At 45.0% G+C, this 24,370-nt stretch overlaps 1 protein-coding gene across 1 annotated transcript in view; it reads left to right on the plus strand.

The window, feature by feature from the left end:
- The first annotated feature begins 2,044 nt into the window (after positions 1-2,044).
- Positions 2,045-24,370, plus strand: part of SSH1 (slingshot protein phosphatase 1) — a 56,836-nt gene continuing 34,510 nt past the window's right edge. Inside the window, exons 1-2 of the mRNA XM_039861959.1 lie at positions 2,045-2,113; positions 6,398-6,438. Coding sequence (XP_039717893.1) covers positions 2,045-2,113; positions 6,398-6,438 — 110 coding nt within the window. The remainder of the gene's footprint in view (positions 2,114-6,397; positions 6,439-24,370) is intronic.

Below are 24,370 nucleotides of genomic sequence, written 5' to 3' on the forward strand. Positions count from 1 at the left end.
TTTAACTAGCCTGGGAACTTAAACTTTTGAACTTTCCAGTCCTGTATAAATGCCTGGTTATACATCAGGTTATACACCAGGTAAACCTCTGATTACCCCCAAAAGACTCATGTTTCCAGACTACCTGGCATCTATTATCCAGACTGCCTCTCATCTGACTGGTAATGGTCCTGGACCAATCCTAGGGCTAAGAATGCAGAACTGGTTATTCTCACGAATGCACTTTATAGTATAAGAACTCATCTTTCTTCTTTGCAATACTTCTGGGTTTTTGCTTAGCTGTGTTTCAAGTTTGCAATCCTGAAGACCCTTGAATAAATCTTTATCATTTACTTCTAGCCAAAGCCACTTGATACATTTATGCTCAGTCAACACTGGGTTTTTGGACACGGAGAAGGAATTAATATAGAAAGATTAGCAAAATAATTTTTAAAACATGCCTAGTACAGTAGCCCCCTGTCCTTTTATCTGCAGAGGATATGTTTCAAGACCCCAGTGGATTGTCTGAAACTGTGGATGGTACCGAACCCAATATGTACTATGTTTTTTCTTATACATATATACCTATGATAAAGTTTAACTTATAAATTAAGCACAGTAAGAGATTAACAATAATAACTAATAAAATAGAACAATTATAACAATTACGTAATAAATGTTATGTGGATGTGTTCTCTATGTCAAAACATCTTATTGTACTGTAATCACCTGTGTTATGTAAGATGATAAAATGTCAAATCTATCCCTGACCTGAATCCGTGTACCCATTTCTTACTTGCAGTAAATGGCTTAGTCATTTGTTTCAGGGCCTCTTGCTGAAGTCTTCCTATAGGCTCAGTGCTTTCTGGCACAACACATTGCTGTTAATTAGAACGTGTTTTCTGTTCCTATTTTTCCCCTCAAATTTAATGCCTTTTCCATCTTAACCAAGCACTTATCACGCACTGTGGCTGTAACTTTTGCAGTTTGACTGCAAAACCAGCACAAATATCTTTTTCCTTCCTCATATTTTCAGTAACACAAGTTCGTTCTTGCTATAGATCTTAGCAACCTCAGCATACAATTTTTTTCAGCATATAACTTTTTTCTTTCCTTACTGAGAACTTTCACCTTGTCACTTAAAGGAAACACTTTACAGCCTCTCCTTGGCATGTCTGAATTGTGATTTTCACTACTCTAGAACTTTGGGGCCATTAATTAGTAAAATAAGTGTTACTTAAACACTAGCATTGTGATCCTGAAAGAGTTGATCACAGTTGATCTGATAACTGATGACTAAGTGACTAACAGGCAGGGAGCCACTCTAGACAATGGGATAATTCAATTATTGGTGGGACCAAGCTGGATGACTTGAGATATCATCACATTAGTCAGACTCACGCACAATTTAAAGCTTACGAGTTGTTCATGTCTGAAATTTTTAGTGTTTTCAGAGCACAGGTAAGTGAAACCAGGAAAAGCGAAATTTCAGGTAAAGGGGGACCATTGTAATGTGTTTCACCTCTGTAAAACTTCCAGAAGGCAGGCCTAACTTATTTGCTCACTGTTCAATATTCCATGCCTGACAGTAGGTGCTGAATAAATATTTCATAAATGAATGAATGAATTTCTACAAAGATCCCGTCGCCAGTGCAGCTGGCCTCCGGAGGCAGGGTGGCGGACGTGCTGGCGACCGCGCGCCGCGGGGTTTGAAGCCGAGGGCCTGGCACGCAGGCGAGGGCGCGTGTGTGGGGCGCGCGGGAAACGTGACTGGTTCGCCGAGGCTTCCAGCGCCGCTGGGGCACCCGCGCCGCGCACGCGCGCCGCTCCACGCTCCGCCCCGGCCCTCGCCCCGGCGCTTCGGGCCCGGCGCGCGCCGGCGCGGGAGGCAGGGGGGGCGGGGGCGGCAGACGGCGAAGAGGAGGGGCGGCCCGGCCCGGCTCTGCCCGGCCCGGCTCTGCCCGGCCGCCCGCTCGCGGCTCCTGCAGCGCCCCGGGCCGGGCCCGGGCGACGGCGGCGGCTCTAGCCCGAGGCTTCGGCGGCACCGGCGCGCCGCGCCACAGTCATGGCCCTGGTGACCCTGCAGCGCTCGCCCACGCCCAGCGCCGCCTCCTCCTCGGCCAGTAACAGCGAGGTGAGCCCCGGGCCCGTGGTCTCGGCGGGGCAGGCCAGCCACCGCGCCAGGCCTGGGCGGCGAGCTCCGGACAGAGGGTGTCAGGGGCGCCGCTCTACGACCCAAACGGACTCGGTGACTGTGCGGGAAACTGACTGTGACCCCCGTCTGGGTGTGACTGTGCAGACACTGTGTGTGTGTGTGTGTGTGCGTGTGTGTGCGTGCGTGTGTGTGACAGTGACCCCCATCTGAGGCTGACTGTGCGGGAGACTGGATGTGCACCTGGGACTCCCGATTGGGTGACTGTGCGAGACTCCGGTTCTGAGATTTGTGACCCTGTGGCTGGTCTAGGCCCTTTTCCTGAGCGCCTGGCTGTGTGTATGTGAGATTGTGTGTGACTCCGGCCTGTGTACTGGGAACTGTGCTTATGATGCTGTGAGAGGCCACCAGGATGCCCCGGTGAATATGAGAGTGTTTCCCTGACTGCTCATCCTTGGAGTTCTAGCTCTTCGTGTCTGTGGCTGTGCCCCTCTGGGCCTGGGTCACTGTGTGACAGCAACTGAGCTCAGGGTGCTATGTGACTGTGTCATGTCTTTGTGTGCAGCTGAGTCTGAGTTTTCCCTTTTCGTAGTATCATTTCAGACTTCATGTTTACCGTGCATCTTGGCTGTGTGGTGGAGGCGGATTCTGGGGTTTCTATGGTTGCATGGGTACGTTTTGGAGCTACATGGCTGCTCTGTGCAGGTTCCTGTGGGTTTGCGTGTGACCAGGCTGCTTCTTGCTCTGAGGTCGATTGAGGTTGGACCTCTTAGTCAACAGTTGGGCTGGACTCTTCTAAGCTGGGGCCTCAGGCCTCTGAGCAGGTCACTCCTGCAGCTGCAGGGCGGACCCTCTCCTCCCCACTCCTGCCCACCTTTTCTTGGAGAACCGGTTAAGGCCTCTGGTCTAAACTCATATCCATAGCAAGGCCTGAATACAGAGCAGCTGGAGGACGAGACTGTGGACTGTTTAGAGAAGGGAGAGAAAGCTGGAGGAGGAGCCCTGCAGGCCCAGGAAGTGGCCCCGCCAGAGTCTGGGTGATTCAGGCCTCTTTGTGGAGGAATTTGACTGATAGCATGGAAAGGTTTCTGTGCGTCTATAGGGACAGAGATGAGGACCTGGATTTGGTTTAGCAGCCCTGTCTGTCCCACTGGCTCCTGGCAGCGTAGCTCTTTAGCCTGTTTTGCTGGGACTGGCAGGAACATTTTCAGAGAGGCTGCCCCCTCCTCTGGAGGAGAGGCCACCAATGAATTATCTTGTCTGCAGACAGAACATTCTGACAGTCCCTCCTCTGCACGCTGAGAAAGAACATTGGTGGCCAGTTGCCTGCAACTGAAAAGTCAGTCTTGCAGTAGCTTGTCTCCTTCCCACAGAGACATCTGTTCTTCTACATCATTCTTATTACTGCTGTCTTGCAGTTGACAAAGTACTTCCATGCACTTAATCTCATGTTCCCTCCTCAGAAACTATGTGAGATGAGTGAAGAGTTCAGCTTCAGAAAGGTTATACAGAGGGTCTCTTGGCTTGGGTCTCTGATTCTAAACTTTTGTGTTACACTTGATCTATTCCTGCCTGCGACACATTAAACATTTTTTATTTTATTTTTTAGCTGAGGTATCATTCACATACCATAAATTCACCATTTTAAAGTATACAATTCAGTGGTTTTTAGTATATTCACAAAGTTGTGCAACCATCACCACTAATTCCAGAACATTTTCCTCACTCCAAACAGAAACCCCACATCCCTTAATCATCATCACCCACAGCTTCTGTTCCACCCACCCCCACCCTACCCCGCTCTCACTAACTCTAGGCAACCACTAATGTACTTTCTGTCTCTATGAATTTGCCTATTTTGGGCATTTCATATGCATGGAATGATATATGTGGTCTTTTGTGTCTGGCTTCTTTCACTTAGCATCATGTTTTCAAGGCTTATCCATGCAGCATATGTCAGTACTGCATTCCTGTTTATTACCAACTAATATTCCCTTGTATGGATAGACCACATTTTGTTGGGCATTTGGTTGTTTCCACCAGACAAATTTTAAATTTTATAGAAAATATTATTTTCACAAGGTGCCAATGACCTGATAAATATAGAGTAAAACTTAGCCAGCTTTTATTTGACTTGAATAGATCGGCAGCATTAGTCACCCAGTGAGTGAGCAGAGACTGGGATGTCCCCTGGAAGGCAAGGCTTTCTTCCAGATGGGCTGGGGCATGAAGAAGCAAGACAGAATGGCAAGTGCACGCACATGGGCACAGAGTCAGGAGACGAGGGGCTGGGCAGCCCTGCCTCTAGCCTGACCTTCCTTGGGTTACTTCCCTTCTCTGGGCCTCATCTGAAAGGGCTGGCTTCCTTCTTGTGTGTGGTTCTTTGACGTATGTAGCTTGCTTCTCTGGAATCACTGACCTTATGTTGCCTTTCATCATGAGAATCACAAAGAGTGACCGAGAGTTAAATAGTCTTGAATTCAAACCCCCAGATCACTTCATCACTTATCAAAATCCTTCACCCAGTTAGAGACACTTAGGGCAGCTGTTTCCTGACCCAGGCTGTCCTGCTGCATGGTGTGGGGACAGAAGGAAATCACAGCCTGGTCAGCAAAACAATGCTCATCTCTTCATCGCCCCCCCCCCCGCTCCGCCCAATCTTAAATTATCTCATTTATGTCATTTTACTGTTAATCTTATCTCATTCCTTTGTGAGAACTGGAGAGAGCACAAGAATAGATAAATCAATAACTTTCAGAAATGGATTGTCACACTGTTATTTTTGACAAATGTTCAAGGTGACTAATTTCCCTGGGCAGATCTTCAGTCTCTCTTTTGTGGTTGGATTAAGGTCTCTCAACCTTTGCATTTCTGACATTGGGTACCCAAAATTTTCAGTTGTGGGGGGCCTTCTTGCGTTTTGTAGGATGTTTAGTAGCACTCTGTTCTTTACCCACTAGATGCCAGTAGCATACTCCAAAAACTGGCTCCAAACATTGCCCAGCGTCCCCTGCTGAGAAAAATTGTCCCAGGGCAAGAATCACTGGGTTAGACCCAACATTCTCTTCTAAGTTTGTGGTGGTTGTTGTGTGAGTGGTTTTGTGTGTGCTTCACTTTCAGGACTGAAGATCATGGCCCTGTGGTCAGCAAAGCACTCCCTGATTTTTTCACTTCTTCAGTGTGGGGTAGGGAGCGTGAGAACTAACTGGCCACCAGTGTATGCCTCTGCTTCATACTATACATACATTATCTTAATAAAATTTAGGGACTCCAGGACTCTCTGGTGTGAGTCTTGCTGCCCAGACCCCTCCTTGCATTAGCTCTGTACCCTTTTCCCATCCCTTTTGGCTTCTGTCTGGTTTCTGTCCTCGATCAGCCTTGCATCTCTCCCAGCCATCACTGCTTTCCAGGTTTCTCTTTCCCATTCAATAGGCTCCTCTGTGTAACATACAAAACATGCCAATTCCCAATGGTATAGTTGTTTGGGGATGTGTGTGTGTTTTCTTCTCATTTCAGTTTTCTCCATGAAAGAAAAAAAAAGAAAAATTGCAATTGGGGCTTAAGTCAAGGTTACTTCTAGAGCCTCCCCTCTTGGCCTTTTAACTTTTAGAAAATATTAAATGTCCTTTTCTTACATTTATATAAATAAACTAATTGCCTACAAAGTTTTATATTCAACATTTAAGCCTTTTTAAGAACCTAAGAGCTTTTGAGACCTACAGACAGATAGCCTGATCCTGGCCACTTTCCATTATGAAAGACTTGCCTGGAATGGTTTTTTTAAATTAAAAAAAAAATTTTTTTTTAAATTTTTTGCCAGTCTTTTGGGGCTTACAGTGGTGTTGATCACCTAGCTATGGCCTAGCTTGAAGAAGGAAATGGATTCTCTGAAAACACAGCCCCCTCCCCTTAAAAAAGAAAAGCAGGATAAGATCCAAAATAACCCTGGAAAGTTGAGAACTGAGGGCTGGACGATTGTGTTAAGCAACAGTGCCAGATAGTAATGTTCACTTACCAGCTATCGATCCATGATACTGTGGAAAAAATGTGGATAAACCTTGGGAAACCTCTAAATTCCTCCGTGGAAATGACTCCAAGGACCAGCAGAATGGGGTTGGTAAGGAAAGGGTGCGGTTGTTTAGAAATACCCAGGTTTCCTGGACATCCGTATCTTTTTCGGACTCCAGAGCAGAAAATGTGAGACTTGTGTCTGAGGCTTGTTGCTCATGGTGTCTATGGTGTGACAGTCTCTTTCTTTCTCTGTAGTTGGAGGTTGGCAGTGATGAAGATCGAAAGTTAAACCTCAGGTAAGCAGACTTTTAATTTTTTGTTCTTAAATCTTCCAAGCAGGTAAGAAATACTCTTGTTTCTTTCTGAAAGGGAGAACCCTCAAAAAAAAAAAAAAACCAACACCACCAATTTTTTAGTAGTTCTTTAAAAATTATGCATATGTTCTGCTATAAACAGCTTTAAAAACATCATATAACATTTAGAAAAGAAAGAAAACAATTGCCATTCTGCCACTCTTGCTTTAACTATTATGAACATCTTTATGTGTTTTTTTTTCCAGATTTTACCCTTTGCTTTAAAAAAATAATTATGTAATATGCTCTCACATTTCTGTCCTGCTTTTGATAAGGTCTTCCTTTTGAGGTAAGCACATTGCTGATTTGAAACAGACATTCAGGCCCCTAAGTTTATTAATTCAAGGTGGTTTTGTGTGTGTGAGCTTGTGAGAAATCTTTAGCTATGCTCATTTTAAAAGTTCCTGAAGCTGTAATCCTTAGTTGCTGTATTCACTAGTAAACACCAAAAGCATTTTTTGTTCTTCCTTGCCAAAAATTAAGGCTTTCCCTTTGGGTATTTTATTGTTTTACAGAAGATTTAGCGCTTCATTATATAACATATTCCTCTGCACCAAAGAGCCATTCTTAAACTCTGACTCTTAAGAGTTTAAAAAAGTAAACAGAGTTTCAGGGATATTGTTCTTTAAAAAAAAAAAAAAAGTCGATTTCATCTTGTGAGGAGGAGGAAAATTAATTAGAAAAGGAAATATGTGTTCAGAAACTAGGGTCAACCATTTGTTACTGAGAGCAGGATGTTCTCCTGGTTAAACTGAGAAGCAGAATGCAGAAGTGGTAGAAATATATTTGGCCTGTTTTCGAAGTTTCTGTGTGTTTGAGGGAGGGAAAATACTCACTTTTATTGTGGCACACATTATTTCCAAAGATTGTATTGAAAAGGAAATAACAGCCTGCAAAAATCAGATGTCTTATTTCAATTGCCAGGTCCTTATTTTAATGTTACATGCAAGGAATGATGAGCAACAGCGGCAAATTTACTCTTTCGCCTAGGATTTTCGGTTGCTCAGGGTCTTGGTCAGGGCTGGAAGGCTGGATTCAGCTGGATTCCCAAGTGGGGGCAGTAGTGGGCTATGCTGTAGATAACACTGGCCTTCAGCTCTCTGCTTGGAGGCAGAGAGGGGAAGAAGTTAAACTATGCTCCTAGGAGGCTATTCAGGGGGCAGACCTGGGAGAAGGGCTTGCTGACCATTGTGTAGGACCCTCAGAGCAGCTTCAGGCATTAGTCTTCCCGTCCCAGCCTCCCTCCAGCCCTTACCCGGAGTCAGAATCTCTTCCACCCTTTGACCCGCATCCCTTTCTTCAGGGCTGTTGCCCAGGAGTTAGATCGCTCACTTAGATTGTCTTTGGGGCAAAGAGCTATTTTTTTTTAATTGCCTTTATTTAGCTGACAGCATAGTGTTTTGAATTGTTTTCAGTTAATAAGAATTTACAAATAGCAGTGATATGAAAATGTGTATGTACCAATAAAAGGTCCCTTTCTCTGCACAGTTTGGAGCTGGAGAGGACTTACAAGGGGAAAGGAAGTAGTGTGTCAGCAGCCCTATGTATTTGCATATTTAATCCCACAACAACCCTAAGGGGATGGGGTGGGTATTTTCCCAGTTCACAGGTGAGGAGCCTCAGGCCCCCAGTTGCCTATGGAACATATTTGAAGTGAGGCCTCTGTGCTTCTAACACTTGAGTTTATTATACTGCTCTGCCTTCTGCGACCAGTTTAGTTGTTTGGTTAAATCAGCTGTCTTGGACGTGTAGGTGAGGGAACTTGCCTAATGTCACCCAGGTGGTTAGAGGCAGCGCCAAGCCCAGAACTGAGGACCACCACTAACTCGTGGCAGTGCCTCCCAGGATGTCAGATCAGTATGATGACCACTGTGAGTCCCTCCTCACTGCTTTCAGCATGTCCCCAATGGCTCTGTCAGCACTGGGAGACCCTACGCTGGAGTTGGGGACCTGGTTCTGAACTTATCCTCTCAGGTTCCCTTTTCAGTCCCTCTTCACTCACCTTGACATTTCAGTCCCCCTTGTTAGGCAGGGGACACCATCCTGCATTCTAACCCTTCTAGCCAAACAAGAATAGTTCTGATGTCCTGGTGTAAGCTTTGGCTGAAACTTATTCACATCTGTGTGTTAATTTGTATTTTCAGGCTTTTTTTTTTTTCAAAAGTCTGTCTTAGAGAAGAAAATGTATGGAAAAGTCAGTGGTTTTTGCTTGTCCGGCAGGAGGAGAGTTAGGGAGAGCAGATTTCTCTTTTCTTCAGATTGAATCTGGTGGTAAACTGACGTGATTTAGTTTCTAAGGGATGCTGGTAAGGGAGAAAAACTGGAGACAGCAGGATAGTCCTCTTCCTCATCTCCCCCCTCTGTCCGCCCTTAGTTGATAGTTTCATCTGTGGAGTCATCCAAGAAGTTGTCTTTGGCTCACTCATAGCTGCTAAATTGCCGAATCACAGGGATTGGATCTTGTCTCACCTGCCCTCTCGTTTCCCAGCCCCCCTGGTGACAGGTTCTTATACCTCCACCGTTCTACCCCGGGCCGCACATCAATCCATCCCTCCATCCAGACTTACATATCAACGCTAATCTCAAAGCATCCCTGCGCTTCTTCCAGTCCCCATAGTCTTTTCTGCATTCCGCTTTCACCCTCTCTTGCTGGCCTTTCCTCCCACCCCCTCTTACATGTGCTGTTTTTCAACCCAACAGGAGGTCGCCCTGCTCCTTGACTGTGCTCTTTCTCTAAGCCAGTTCCCTTTTCAGTGGGCTGCAGTCCTCACAGCCAGGTCAAAGTGCTCTCACCCCAATGTTTACAGCTCCCCTCTCTGCAGAGGATGCAAGTAGCTCTTGGCTCCTCCCTCTGTTTCAGGTACCACACCTGCCTGAGGTGGCAGGTACACATGCTTTTGTATCGTCCTTAACTTTTGGCGCTTCCTTTAGTGATAGCTCCTTAGTTTCCTGCCTGCACATAGCATCTTAACAGCGTAAATATATTAACTTAGTTTTGAGCCTGCAGTAAATTGTGTACATGTATGAGAAAGAGCAAGCTGGAGAGGAAAGACGTGGGGTTCGGGGTCAGGAGTAGTTTGTGTGGGGCTCCTCGCACAGTCAGGTCCATGATGGGTTTGGAGAACAGTTGCTGCCTTTGGTCTATATAAGATTTTGCTCAGATTGGTGTTAGTGCACAACATAGAATTAGAGGGGCTGACTCCCTGCAAATGCTGTGTCCACCGTGTTTCACTGGGCTGGCCCTGAGAGTGCCACCACTGTGGATGCTCTGTGACTCGGAGCTGCCTAAATCCTTTATCCAGCTACATCTCTGTAATATGCAAATAGGAATGCACACTTTGCAGAATCAATGTTGTACTTCAGACAGTTTCCCTGAAGGCCTTCTGGAAAATGTCTCAGGAACTCATCATCTCCTGCCCAGAATAGAACTGACTGACACAGAGCAGCTTAGACCCTGTTCTTTTGCTCCTCTCCCCTGCTCTCTGCGTGTGCAGACTGCTGCTGGCCTCCGGCAATACCCTTTTGGAAGCCGTGCTGTTCAGACTGTGGGAATTGGTGAGCAGATGGCCCTGCTGGCAGCAGCTCCTGGCTCCTTCGCCATCCTGGGAGCTGCCTCAGCCTGGCACGAGATGTGAGTGGTTGTGTGCCAGTCAGGGCCCCAGGAGAGAATATGGTTGTGTTGTCTCCAGAGTGTGGATCAGGAGTGAAGGTTTTTTTTTTTTTTTAAATCCAGTGTTTCTAAGTCAAGTGCATAAAAATGCTCATTAGAGTTTTTTCATTTTTTTCTTGCTTTCCCAAGCAAATGTTTGGGTCAGAGCAGGATTCTGTCTTCTCTGTTTTGTCTGGTTTTAGTGGTAAACTGTAAAGTCCCTTACAACTCTGCCTTTCCCTGTATGTTCCCTTCCCCTTTTGGTCTTGGCCTGGAATTCTCCAGAGGACCCAGTTCTCCTCATAACCTTGTGAAGTGTGGCTGTGCTTTCTTTCCCTCCCCTGTAGTGTCAGGGTAGGGCAGGATTTGGCTTCCTTGTCTCCATTCAGCATCTCTTCTCTTATGCCTGTCCATCCTTTGGGGTTCCTCTCTGCCTTTCTTGGTGATTTCTTAGCCTGGATTTTATTTTCTCTGCTGATAATCTATCTAGTTAAGGCCTGCCAGGTGGTCTTAGGCATCTGCTGCATCCAGGCTCTATGCAGCAGGTTGCTGTATCAGTTAGCTATTGCTATGTAACAAGTTACTACAAACTCTGGGGTCCAAAACAATATCTGGTCATTATCTCACAGTTTCCATTGAATCACAGAATCCTGACACGGTTTAGCTGAGTCCTCTGCTTGAGGTCTTACATGGCTGCAGTCAAGGTGTTGGCCAGGCCTGAAGCCTCATGTGAGGCTTAGGTCCTCTTCCAAGCTCACACTATTCTTGGTAGAATTCATTTTCTTGCTGCCTTAGAAGCCATGGCAGCTTGCTTCTTCAAGGCCGACAGGAGAAACTGCTGCTACAGGAGGGTCCTTTAATGGAATGCCATCACAGGAGTGACCATCACCTTTCCCATGCAGCATAACCCAATTCAGGAGGCAGCTGTGAGACCCTGTCCCCTGGTCCCACCACACTCAGGATAGGGGCTCACCTGGGGCCCCTGTAACATGGTCAGGATCTTGGGCCATCTTAAGAATTCTGCCCACCAGTCTCAGTCCACAGGAGTTCTTGAGATGCCCTCAGCTAAAGTAAACATTCATGTAAACGAGCAGGTTTCCATTCAGTGTTATGGAAGTAGCAGCAGTGTGTTATGTCAAGGTGATGCCAACCAGGAGACGCTCAGCCCTCGTGAGAATAGGCCAGGAGCACCAGGAGCCCACAGGGTTTGACCACCATGCCAGTGACCACGTGTTCTCTCCGCTTGGAACCCACATGCTTGTCCACAGTCAGAGGCATGGCATCTCTTGGATTCCTGCCCACTTTGAATATTTTAGCCTCTGAAATACCATTTTCATTGACCTTTAAACATTTTTTTCCTTGAATTTTGGTCTTACGGAGAAATAGGCCTAGTTTTGGCTCTGACCTCTGTCACCTCAGCTGCCTATTATATGACCTTGGGCAGGCCTCAGTTCCAATGGGCAAAATCATATGCAGCTTGTACCGTTTTGTCGGAATTAAATGTGAGAGTTACACGAATCCCTTTTCCCACAGTGGACACTCAACAAACACTCCTACCTGTGCCTCCTTCAGGGCCCGATTACTGTGGGTGATTCATGACCCTCCCTTTCTTCCCATAGCCTTTTTCTCTCCTTAGTGTTTCTTTAGGACTTGGTCCTCGCTTTGTAGTGTTAAGTACATAAGTGTTCCCCACTAGCAGAACTGGCTGTATGATTTGTGGAGCCCAGTACAACATGGAAATGTAGAGCCTCTTGTTAAAAAATTAAGAATTTCAAGATGGCAACAGCAGAGCATTAATCCCTCTTGGAGCCCTGAGCCTGGGACCTTGAGCGACTGCACAGGGCGCCTGCCCACCAGACCACGTACCCACGCTAAGGGACAGGGCTTTCCTGTCCTCTGCCCTCCTAATGCCCAGTATGCACTGGATGGGCCATCAAGGCCTTGTAAACGGAATCTTCTGTGTTGGTTTCCCGTTGAGGAACTGAAAGTGGTCATGGACGACATACAGGAAACAAAGGACAGACATTTTTCCTGCAATTTCACCCTGTAGTTTGGTACTGTTAGATAAGTCTCAATACCCCTCTGTCCTAATTTGTCTGCTTATGAGCCATTCATTCAACAAATATTTATTGAGCACCTACCATGTGCCAAGCACTGTTCTAGGAGCTGGGAATATAGCAGTGAACAAAACAAACAAAAAACCCTGCGTGTCCTTGTGGCTGACATTCTGTTGGGGCAGACGAGACAGTGAGGTAAACAAGTACATTAGTGTGTGCGTAGCTGTTAAGAACATAATGCAGGGATAGCAGACATGGAAGTGAATACTTCAAACGTGCCCTGCTCTGTGAGTCGCCTTATGTGCATTATTTTATTTCATCGATGCAAAAATCCTGTCTCAGGAAGATGCCATTTTTATTCTTATTCTCTGGATGAGAGGACAGAGCCTCAGAGGTAACTTGGCCTAATTTCATTTAGTAGGAAGTGGTAGTGCTGAGACCTTTCATGCTCCATGTCTCTTTGACTTCAAAACTTGTGCTATCGACCCCCTAATTCAAGAGCCATCTCTACTAACCCTCCTGCCAGTTTCATATCTCTCACCAGAGGGCAGAGTGGCATTCGTGAGTTTTTCTGAAAAAACTGTGGCTTTGCAGACAGTTCTTCCTACTTGAAACCTAGGGGTCCTACTGTGAGCTGTGTGCTTTAGGCAAGTCCTGCCACCTCCCTGAACTCCACTTAGAGCAAGAATTATCATATATTCCCCTTCCTATATGGTCACCTGGGCAGAATACCCGGGGAATAATGATACTAGTTCTGTTCATTGGGTGCCTGTAGGTGCAAACACTGGATTTGGAACTTTGTGCACTTGATCTTGGTTTGTTGTCACCACGAGCCTGCAAAGTGGGTGCCTGCCTCATCTGAAGAAACTGCAATTCAGAAAGGCCAGTGAGAGGCCAGAGCCAGAGTTTGAACATAGGTTGCTGTGTCTCAAAAATACATGTCCTTTCATTTCTTTTCTGGTCCCTCACAGGAGATATGCAAATTTGTATTCAGCGTGTCCCTTCCTGTCCCCAACCCCATGGCTTTATAGGCAGCAGCCTCCCATTGGCTCTCAATTTTAATTATTGGAATATACAAACTTTAAATTCTGAGGCCATTACACTATTTTGCTGTTTCAGTTTATCTCAGATATTATTCCAGGCAGTTTGTTGGAAAATTTGATTGTGAAATCAGAGTTTGCCTTCAGTATGTGTTAAATATTTTTGTTGTTAGAAAACTTATCCTAGAGTGGGGTCGAATGAGAATGGAGGCAGAGAATTAATTTGATTCTGTTAGAACTTAATTAAACTTATTATTAAGGTTAACTTAAAATGACTTTTGCTCAGTGTCTAGTAGGTTTTATTAAACTTTCCAAACACCAGTACTTAGACTTCAAAAGAATGCCGCGGGGCCCCTGTCTCATTCTTCCCGAGCACTTAGCGCTCCACGGAAGCATGTGCACACACTAGTAATGCCCGTAGGTGACGATGTTACCAGAGATCACCCTCTTTGTAAATGGAACAAAGCTGTGAGAGGGAGTCCCAAGATGTGTCACCTGCTGTGCAATCTTAGGCAAGTCACTAAATGTCTCTGGGCCCCCATTTCCCCCTTTGTAAAGTGAAGAGACAGATTAGGCGAGGGCTTCCAAATCCAAGAATGAGAGCCAGACCCGCCAGTCTGGTACTGTGCTGCACTGGGCTTCTAACCGTTTTTGGTAGATTTGTAACAGACTGTCAAGAGTTTCTACTTGATTGTCACAGTGAGAGCAAGGTCAGACATTTGTGGGGTGTCTAGCTGAGTTAGGGTTATGGTCTGCCCCTGAGGCAGAGAAAACTAGTGTGACCACTGAGAGGAAGTGGACCCTTTGCTTGGACCCACCTCCTCCTAAGCCACGCCTCGCCCTCAGCAGGACCACGTGCACAGCAGCAGCCATTCAAAAAGAGGGAACTCTCGTCTTTTGAGCTGGTCTTTGGCATTTGTTGTGCGTGGTTAGATCTCTGGATTTGGACTGCTTATTAGAAAATTCCTAAGGCTAGGAGAACATCCAAATGAGTCGTTCTGCTTCAAGGAAGGCTGCGATAAGAAAACAGGATTAATCAAAATAGGATTAATCAAAGTAAGGAGAAGCCATCTTCAAGGTGTGCTGAATGATTGGGCCAGGGTAGGGGCAAGACCATGAGCCTGGCCCGTGGGGCTCCCACTTTGAGGATGAGGGAAGTGTTTGCAGCAGTTACCACGGCAGAGGTGATAGGCTCGCTGCCTCGCTGGCAAGTATCTCAGTGAGATGCACGAGACTGCCGTGTAAATTACAGAGGTCACACAAGCAGGCCTGTGCCTGGACAGAGCAGGGCCTCTGGATGGGTACAGGCCCTACTACCTAACTACCTGCGTGACTGTGACCTTGGGCCAGCCACCTGCTCTCCCTGAAACTGAGGGCATTTGTGAGGCTGAGAGTCTTGTACCACGTGTAGTGCCTAGTCTGTGCCTGATACCACCTGACACAAAGTACCATGTGTTACTTTCATTGATGGTGGTAAATGAGGGCCCCTCCTTCCATCCTTCCTGACCATCTGCCCTTCCACTGATGAACTCAAGGCAGTTTCACTGCAAAGACCAAAAGGTCAACCAGGTAGAAGCTAAGAGAAAAAGCAACTGATGCTTGTCCTATTTTCCTCCAAGTTTTGTTGAACCTTGTACCAGACTTTCATCATGTCTTGTACACCTTTATTTTTACAGAATTCTTTCTCTCTTTCTCTCTTTCTCTTTCTCTCTTTCTCTTTCTCTCTTTCTCTTTCTTTCTTTCTTTCTTTCTTTCTTTCTTTCTTTCTTTCTTTCTTTCTTTCTTTCTTTCTTTTTCTTTTCTCTCTCTCTGTCTCTCTTTCTTTCTTCCTCTCTCTTTCTCTCTCTTTTCTTGAATGACTACTTTTGAAGCTATTTTTAAAAAGATTGTTTCAGAGAAGGCAGTTGAAGGTCCCGTGTTAGGAAATGTCTGGTACTCCCTCCTGGGGGCCACCCTGTGTTGGCAGAAGGAATTCCCAGTCAGGACTTGGCGCAGACTTGCCAAGAGTTCTCAAGGCGTTTCCCCAAATCTGGGCCCAGTCAGAAGGGAGGGGACCATCGGTGTGGTTTGGAGAGAGCCAGGCCAGCTGCCGCCTCTGGAAATCACTTGTTACTTCCCAGATGTCCAGACCCACCTACCTGTTCTTTGCTGGGCCTGTTGCAGGTGAAGTTTAGGAGTGGCTCTTTAGGGTTGAGGTTGAGGCCACTGAGGCAAGAGGGCTCCTTAGGAAATCTGCTTTCCCAGCCCTGGGCACCCCTGTACAGGCTCCACCACGTGCCGTAGGAGGGAGAAGTGTCTCTTGTGAAGCAACCTGGTATTGGAGGCAGTTTTCATTTAGTTATTTGCTTTATTTATCAATTCAGCCAATGTACATTTGGTTCCTGTATATGTAATGGGTTCTGTGCTGAATGCTGAGGATTCCATGTTAATTTAAAAACCTCCGGAGGTAGCATGTGTGTGTGCTGTGTCTACCATAGCTCTGTCCAGAGAGATTTGAAACAACTTTTAAAATTCTTAGAAAACAATATAATTTAAAATGAGAAAAGTGGGACGTGGAGAAAGTTGGGGAAAATAAGATGAAGACATGGGAAGGTTTGTATATGAATACATGGAATAATGTTAGTATAGTTAACAGATTTTGGCCCCAAATCTGACTTTGAGCTTCCTAGGAGTCAAAGTAAAGAGAGAAACAAGATCAGTTGCTTGATTTCTGGTGTCCTTAAAATACCTCAGGTCAGTTCCTCTGAAGAACTCTTCCTGATAGAAACCCTGATAGATAATCTTGATAAATAGTGGGTGTTCATAAGGAAACACAGTGTGATGGGCCGACACTCAGGTTGTGGGCTGAGGCCCAAAAGAGAGCTGATGCTGTGTGCCCATCCCACCAATTAGCCTGGGTATTTGTGGTCTTGAGAGGTGAAGTCAGCAGCAATGCTTGGTGCCAAAGCTGCTGGCTGCCCCAAATATTGAAAACAGGATGCTGAGTCACATCCTGCAGGCCTGCAGCATCCTGACTTTGCGTGCCCTTCACAATGGGAGGCTCACACAGGCAGGTTGGCCCCCTGCTGTTCCAAAGCATGGTCTCAGAACAGGAAAATGTTAAAATTAGGTCTTACATGAGCCAGGGCTATGTGTGTGTGTGTGTCCAGATTTTGGACACATACACTTCACATATATAAAGTTGCATTCCCTTTGTATTTCATGTGTAATTTTCCAATTGAGTGCATTTTTTTTATTAAAAATGGATTATGGAAAAAAAAAACTGGGAGAACAAAGCTTCCCATCATTTTTCATCATTTTCCATCATTTTCCACTGCCTAGTAAATGAAATAAGATGGCTTCCATTCTGAAAAGCGCAGAGGGAAAATGGTCCTAAGGCAGGGAGAGCTTGGTTGGTGAGGGTCAAACTATCCAAGGGATGGACGGGGAAAGCCAGGAAGTATGCCAGTTGCAATAACCAGTAATGGTCTTAAGCTTTTATCACCTGCCAATAAAAAATAAGTTGTATTTAGCAAAATCCAAGTAAGTGGAGTTTAAAAAAATAATTAAAAAATTTTTTGAAACAGTAAAAACTTACAGAAAAGTTACAAATACAGTACAAAGAATTTTTTTCTGAGCTGTTTTGAGAGTAAATTGCCAGCCTAATGCTTTTTGAATACAGATAAGGACATTCTAAAGAGCAGACCCTCGACCAGTGACCAGTGTCCAGTGGCCATTGGCCCTGATACATTACTACCAGATGATCCTCAGACCCCATTCAGCGTCCACCATTTAATTCAGTAATGTCCTTTGTAGTAGAGGGATCCAATTCAGGATTGCCCGTTGCATGTAATTGTTCTCTCTCTCAAGTCTCTTTCGGTCTGGGACATTCCTCAGACTTTCTTTGACTCTTGTGACCTGGACACCTTTGAAGAAGACAGGCCCATCATTTTGTAGAATGTCCCTCAGTTTAGGTTTGTCTGACGTTCCCTCGTAATTAGATTCGGGTCGTGCATCTTTGGCAGGAATAGCACTGGAGCGATGCTGTGTCCTCATAGAATCCCCACCAGATTGCACGTGGTTTCATTTTGTCCCATTACTGGTGATATTCACTTTGCTTGGCTTCTCTACTGAACCGTTATTCTTTTTCCCTTTATTATTAAGAAGTATTTCTTAGGGGGATACTTTGAAATTATGTTAATATCCTGTCTCCTGCCAACTTATTTGTTTATTTATATCTTATGGACTCATTGTCTGTTTTATTCATTGGTTAATAATTGGTTAATTGTATTATCAACTTCGAAGTTCAAATTGTTCCTGATTTGGCCAGTGGGGTCTTATTCAAGCTGGTTTCCGTGTCTTTTGAAATGTCTACATTATCTTTTAAGCACTTTCTTGCTTTCTGATACCAGATATTCCAGGCCTTATCTTGTACTTTCTGTAACCCATCCCTGGGATCGATCATTGGTTTCTTTTAGTGGAAAATGGAATTTAGCAGCTGAGGTAGGTATGCTTTATTACTACTGGAGTGGTGCTATCCTCAGGCTTTCTCAGTGGGCAGAATGAGGGAATATGTATATGTGTGTGCATACACACACACGTCTACGTTTATTTCTATATCTGTTTAAATATGTTGAAACGTACACATTCAGACTGATTGATACCTTCAATTCTGATCCAACACCTTTGAGTTCATTCTAGTTTTCTCTCCATATTTGTAATTACCTTCTCTTAACATGGTTCCTAGTTGTCCCTAAAATATTTACCTGTTTAATCAACCCTCCTGTCAGCAGCCAACCTCCAATCTCTGTAGCCACCTCTCCCCTGCGTGGATGGCTTCCTCACCCTGCTCACCATCAAGTACCCTAATTTGAAGTACCATGACCCCTCCCTAACTCAGATGCCCACCTTTCTCTGCCCACAAAATAGTTTTAGGTCTGAATTGTTGGAGAAGAAAAATGGACTTTTTTGATGCTGTGTTTTCCCGAGGTGTTAATTTAGCAGATGTACAATGCTTCAGAGTCAGACTCCTGGCTCCCTCTCCTGGCTTCTCTGCTTCTTGGCTGTGTGAACTTGGCAAGCGACATAACCTCTCTGAGCCTCAGTTTCCCTATGTAAAAAACACAGATGGAGGCTGAGGATTAGGTTAGGTTCTATGTGTAATGTGTCTAGCATGGCACTCCAGCATGATGTTTATTATAAGTGTTACGTTCACTGAGTGCACACTATCCTGTGAGCACTGAGAAGGGTCTGCAGATGGCCCCAGCACCAAAGACACTCAAGGTGATGTGGGGAACTTAGCTATTGTGTTGTTTGAAGTAGTTGGTTGCCAAGAGGACCTGACCACCAGGTGACTATAACTCCACTTTGAGCATTTATGTGGTAAGCCATTTTTGTCCAGGTCATCCTATGTGTGGTGAGCGCCCAGTGTTCCAGCAGCTCAGAGATTACCAAGATGAGTTAGTCATGAAATGCTCTTAAGACTGGAGAGGAAACAGCTCGGTCAGTTAATTTATGAATATTTACTTAGAATCTACTATGTGTCAGGCAGGGAAGGAGATTTTGAAAATTATGTGTCCTGGCCCTCGAGTCCCATTGCGAAGTTAAAATCTACTGACATGAAGATAACTTCATCAGCAGTTAGTAGGTCTAGGAACACAGTCTAGGAATCAGGGGCTTGGGTTCCTGTGACTTAACCTCTTAACCTGTTTCCTTACCTGAAGAATGAGGGAAGGTGCTATAAAATGCTGGAAGGGAAGAGCCAATGGCTTGTAGCTAGGGTGGGGAGGGAGAAAGCATGAAGTTGGAAGATTGGCATGATGTGGGGAGGCAGATGAGAGAGAGAGAAGGCTGTGAGTAGAGACCCAGAATAGAAGAGTTTAAAAGGACAATGATGTAGGTAGGAATAGAGCAGAGAATATGTAGAGTATGGGAGAAATAGTGTGAGAAGTAATACAAGAAAGGTTTTTACTATAAATTACTTTTCTAATTGTGTTATAAGCTTCTTAAAGTCAGGGGTTGTCAGGTGAATGAAATTTAGGTTAGTGACATATAAGGGCTAATTGTGGCTATCATAGAAAGCTGGCACATGAAGCTTGGACTCTGACCTATAGATAAGGTCACGTCATTGAAAGTCCTGCAGCTGGAAAATAATGTAACAAGGGCTGTGGTTAGGGACTGCGTGGGGTGGGTTACAGGCCAGAGGTCCCTGCCCTGATTCTCAGTAGGCCGAAAGCTCCCAGAGCTGCGCTGTCCTACTTCAGAGCTGCTAGCCACATGTGGCTATTTAAAAATTTAATTTAGTTAAAATGAAATAAAATGACAAATTCAGTTCATCAGCCATACTCACCACATTTTAAATATTCAGTAGGCACCTATGGCTAGTGGCTACCATATTGGACAGCACAGGTAGAGAACATGTCCATTCTCTTGGACAGCACGGCCCTGCAGGGACATTGAGTACCCAGCAGAGAGCCAGGCACACAGTGGGGCCCAGTGGTTATTGCATGGCTCTCGGGGGTGAGGAGGGCCAGGACGGAAGTGGAGGTGGAGGTACTGGGAAGGAAGGGGCCCCTGGAAAGATTGGGACTTGGCGACCAACGAATATGGAATGGAGCTACATACCAAAGAAAGGGCTACGAACCTGGGACAGTTGAGACAGTCCATTCTTAGAATTTTTGAGTTGTTTCATAAACATTTTCTTCATGTGCCTGTTATTTCTGGCCGGCTAGGTTGTCTTTGCTGCCATTGCATTTCCTGCATTGTGCAGCTTTTATACCTTCTGCTTTAAGGGGGCTTAGATCCTGGTATACCAGATGTACAGAGGAGGATGGAACTAGCTGTAGCTTCCACAGATGCGGTCTGAGGGCTCTTGAGGGGCCATCAAAGAACTATCCTAAGGTTTATCAAGCCAACTCAGGGCACATCATTTACTCTCTTATTTATGCAGGAGAAAAATCCTGCTATTGCAAACTTGCCTAGAATATTCAGCTGCTTGCTCCTACCCATTGGTATGAAGGAAAGTTGTGTAGCTGGCTTCAGAGAATGTCTTTTACTGTCTGAAATACTTCTGGACATTCCTTCTCTCTGAGAGAGGCCTACGCCTCTAGCCAAACAATACATGCCCCAGCAGCAAAGACATTTGTAATGAGCCCTGCCAGCATTTCTTGCCTGTGACCCCATTCCCGAAGTTCTCAACATATTGTGTTTAGGGGAACAATTTGGGAGTTCTAGCTGATAGGTGTGTCAGGTGAGTTACTTGTTTTCTTATGTGTTTGGAACAAGACCTTGCCAAATAGCACTGTGAAGCACAAAAAAAAAAAAAAAGAGCAAGGCCTTGGTACAACTCAGGGGCTTTGTGACTTTGAGCATGAGTTTGAAATGAAGGAAGAACTGGCGAAAGAGCAATGAAAGTGATTTTCTGTCTCCGCCTTCAGTCTTAGCTTACTCCACATAGTAAGTCTTTGATCTTCTTTACATCTTCATAAACTTCGCTTTGCTAGGAATGGGGTTCTGAATCCGTCTAAACCATCACCAGGAGTGGTTCTGAGGTAGATCTGTATCCATCCAGCTTTACCTACTGCTACTTTTGCTGTAGGTCAGACTGTCCTGCCCTTTGACCTACGGATTCTGCAGGAAGAGGCCTGAACTTGGAGCCTCTCAGTCCAGTTCTGCCCCTTATTAGCCATATGATCAGAGATAAGTCATTTATCTTCTGTCTTAGTTCTTTTACCAGAAGAATGAAACTGTGTGAATTAAGAGCAAAAATATAGGAGCAAGCCCTCTGTAAACTATAAAACACCGTTCAGATCGAAGGTATCATTTACGTAAAACAGCACTCATTGAGCGCTTGTGGTGTACCAGGCATTTAGGTGCTGAGAACTTGTTAGGTTGACAGATTGGTGGCTCAATCATAAGCCCAAAGTTTGGTTCTCAGCTTTGCGCATTCTGAAACTTGAGTTTATTAAGGATTGATCACGTTCTGAGAAACCAACTTATGCTAACCAGATTTATAAAAAACTGATTTATAAACCAGAATAGACATTTATGAATTCACAGTGGGGCCTTTTACAAGAGAGACCAAGTCTTTCTCTGTTCACTGACTGTAGTACACTATAGTGTAACGTAATCTTCTGACTCTCCTGCTCCCTGTACCCCTCTTTGTTTATTGATCCTTCAAGGCCCAAATTGGTGGTGTTTCTAACAGGGAAATGTCCCTGAACCCCCAGGCGGGGCTGGGCATCTCCCCGACGTGTGTATGCATCTGTAGCACCTTATACATTTCTCTACTGTGCAAACTGCTACATTACGTTGTGGTTACTGTCCTTTGTTTGGCCCACTAGAATGTAATGTTGCTCCAGGACAGGAACTGGATCCATTTTATTTCTGAATTCCCAGGGCTTAGCACAGACCAGGCATGGAAAATATTTGTTAATCTAATGGAATTAACGGAACTTCCCCTTGGGAGTGTTAAGTGGTATCCACCTTTTCTGTGGTGACAACTTTACATTCATTCTCTCTTTTCTAGAATTGTCAAGTCTGCTGGATGAACTATAGTCCATTCAGTAATCATTGTGTAGAGCTGAGTGCAATCGAGGGTTAGTTCTGTCCCTGTAAAATTAGTTTGGTTCATTTCAAGCAGTCCGGCCAATTTGAGGCTTTTTTCAGAGCCTGAACTTTAGGCACATATTCTTTGATTTTGTGTGAGATGTCGTGTCAGAAATTATACCATTTAAGTAACTTTGTGTTTCCTCATTTGTAAAACAAGTACAATAATGCCTGCTCAGTCCATCTGGAAGAGTGTCTAGAAGATCAAATGAGTTGACATTAGCTAGAGTGCTTTGTCAACAGCAGAACTTATCAAAGGTCTGATCTGTCATTGTTGTTGTTATTGTCATTTCATATCATTGTAACGCAGGGCTGCCTTTCAAAGGCAAGAACACTTGTGACTGTGAAGGTATTTGGTAGAAGATGGGCATGGGCCCTTATCTGCTAACCTGTTTTGCTGCTTCCAAGAGGGTATTATTTTGTTTTTTGACCTGGCATGACCCCGCTTCATTGTGCCTAATTGTGTTACTCTCCTTCTGAGAGGACTGTGTGTTTTCATTGGTGTTATCTTTCTCCAGCAGAAAACATTTATAATGTACCTACTATGTGTAAGGTATTTTTATGAAGCCCATGGGAGAAGCCAGTTTTCTCGGTATCATCCGTTACCTGTGAAGTTCAAAGGTTCTTAACTCTGGCTATGTGTCAGAAGCACTTGAACTTTTTAAAAAAGCAGATGCCAGGACTTACTGCAGACTTTTTGAATTAGAATCAGTTAAAGTTAGACCTCAGCGTGAATATATTTTAGAAGTTTCCTAGGTTCTTCAGATGAATAGCCAGAGGTGGAAATCAGGGGCATTAGCATAATATTCTATAGTATCATGTTTCTATCCCTAATGTTTTTGTTGTTCAAGGAATTAAGTGTCTTAAGTGGCATGGCACGCACCCAAACCACCCAAACATATGTCCATCCCTTAAAGGATTGCTACCTTTGCCCTTTGGACACTTGGGCAGCCTTGGCTTAGCACTGCACTCCTTAGTGTGCAAATATTTGGCTATTCGAATGAATGAACAGAACCCTGTAAGTGAATATCAGAACATACATATAGTAGAACATAAATTAGAACACAGAAATGTGGATTCCCAGACCAGTACATTTTATTTTCTTAAACTTTGATGTGTACCAGAATCACTAAGGAAGTTGATTAAAAATGAGATTGCTCCCTCTATCCCTGGAGACTGTTTCAGGAGCTTGACTGGCTTCTTGCATTTGTCTACTGAAGAAAATCATGTCTGCCCTGCAGAGCTCTGGGAACTCTAGGTGCCATGGCATAGCTAGGTGCCTGGTACAGTCGGTGCCATGTGGCAGGTGCCCTGTAAATGACAGTACTGTTGATGAGAAGTGGCTTCTTGACCAGCACGGCTATGCTACCCACAGACCTCTTCAAGATCCTCATTCAGTCCAGAAGGATTGCATGATGTGTCCTGTCCCATAACTGTGAAGGCGACTGTGGGCAGGGTGGTCACAGTGGTTCTTCTAAGCTTGTCCCCAGGGCCGGTGGAAGAATTCTGATGCCAAGGCTTCTCTTCCTAGGACTCTGTTTCCTTGAATGATTCCTTCTCTTCGTTTTCTGCACATGATGCTTTTACATGCTGGGGACAAGCATTGAAGATGAGTCTGTATTCTGACTTCTCAGTGATGTGTGCTTTAGCGCAGCGGTCCCCAATATTTTTGGCACCAGGGATCGGTGCTCCTCTGAGACTTTAATGCCTCATGGTCTGAGGTGGAGCTGAGGCGGTGATGCTAGCACTGGGGAGCAGATGCAATACAAGTGAAGCTTCGCTTGCTTGCTCACTGCTCACCTGCTGAGTGGCCCTGTTCCTAACAGACCGTGCGCCAGTACTGGTCTGTGTTTTAGTGGAACCAAAGCAGCCACACTGCATTTAGCCATCTGGGCAGAGGCGAGGGCAGAGTAACGGCTCTGATTTTGCTCTGGGTGGGTAGGGATGACGGGCATTCCACGGTTTAAGGAGGTGGGCGTGGTAGAGACAGATTTGAGTCTAGTCTCATCTCATAAAGACCTATGCTCCTGGGAAAGCTGTAGTTTCCTCAAAATAAGAATAATTGTAGTATATTTCACTTAATCCTCTTATGAGAATTAATTCATTATTTCGGAGTTAAAGGAAACTTCCAGATAAGATCTTCCCTTAAGTCTCTACTCAGTGCTGCCTCTTTCCCAAAAAGTTCCAAAATCCACCAGTTAGATGCTCTCTCTTCCCTCTTCTAAACACGAGCAGGGTTTGTTTCTTAAGGTACTTATCCCGTTCTGCCCTGCATTATGGTTATTCATATCCTTAATTTATTTCATCAACTGAAAGTATATTACAACATACATAAATAGAACATAAATTAGTGCTAAAAACAGACAGCTCCTGGCTGGCCCCTGCCAGGTGGGATTTAGGGTCCCGTACCTGGCCCTCCAGGACCTGGGCCTGCTTTACCTTTGCAGACTGTCCTGAGCACTTTGGTGCAGGTCTCAGAGCTCCTCATATGTGTGCGCATGCAGTTCCCTCTACCTGGAATGGCACCCCCCTCTCCAACATCC

This window comes from Pteropus medius, unplaced genomic scaffold, assembly GCF_902729225.1.
Source record: "Pteropus medius unplaced genomic scaffold, Ma_sr-lr_union100, whole genome shotgun sequence".
NCBI classification, from domain to species: Eukaryota; Metazoa; Chordata; class Mammalia; order Chiroptera; family Pteropodidae; genus Pteropus; species Pteropus medius.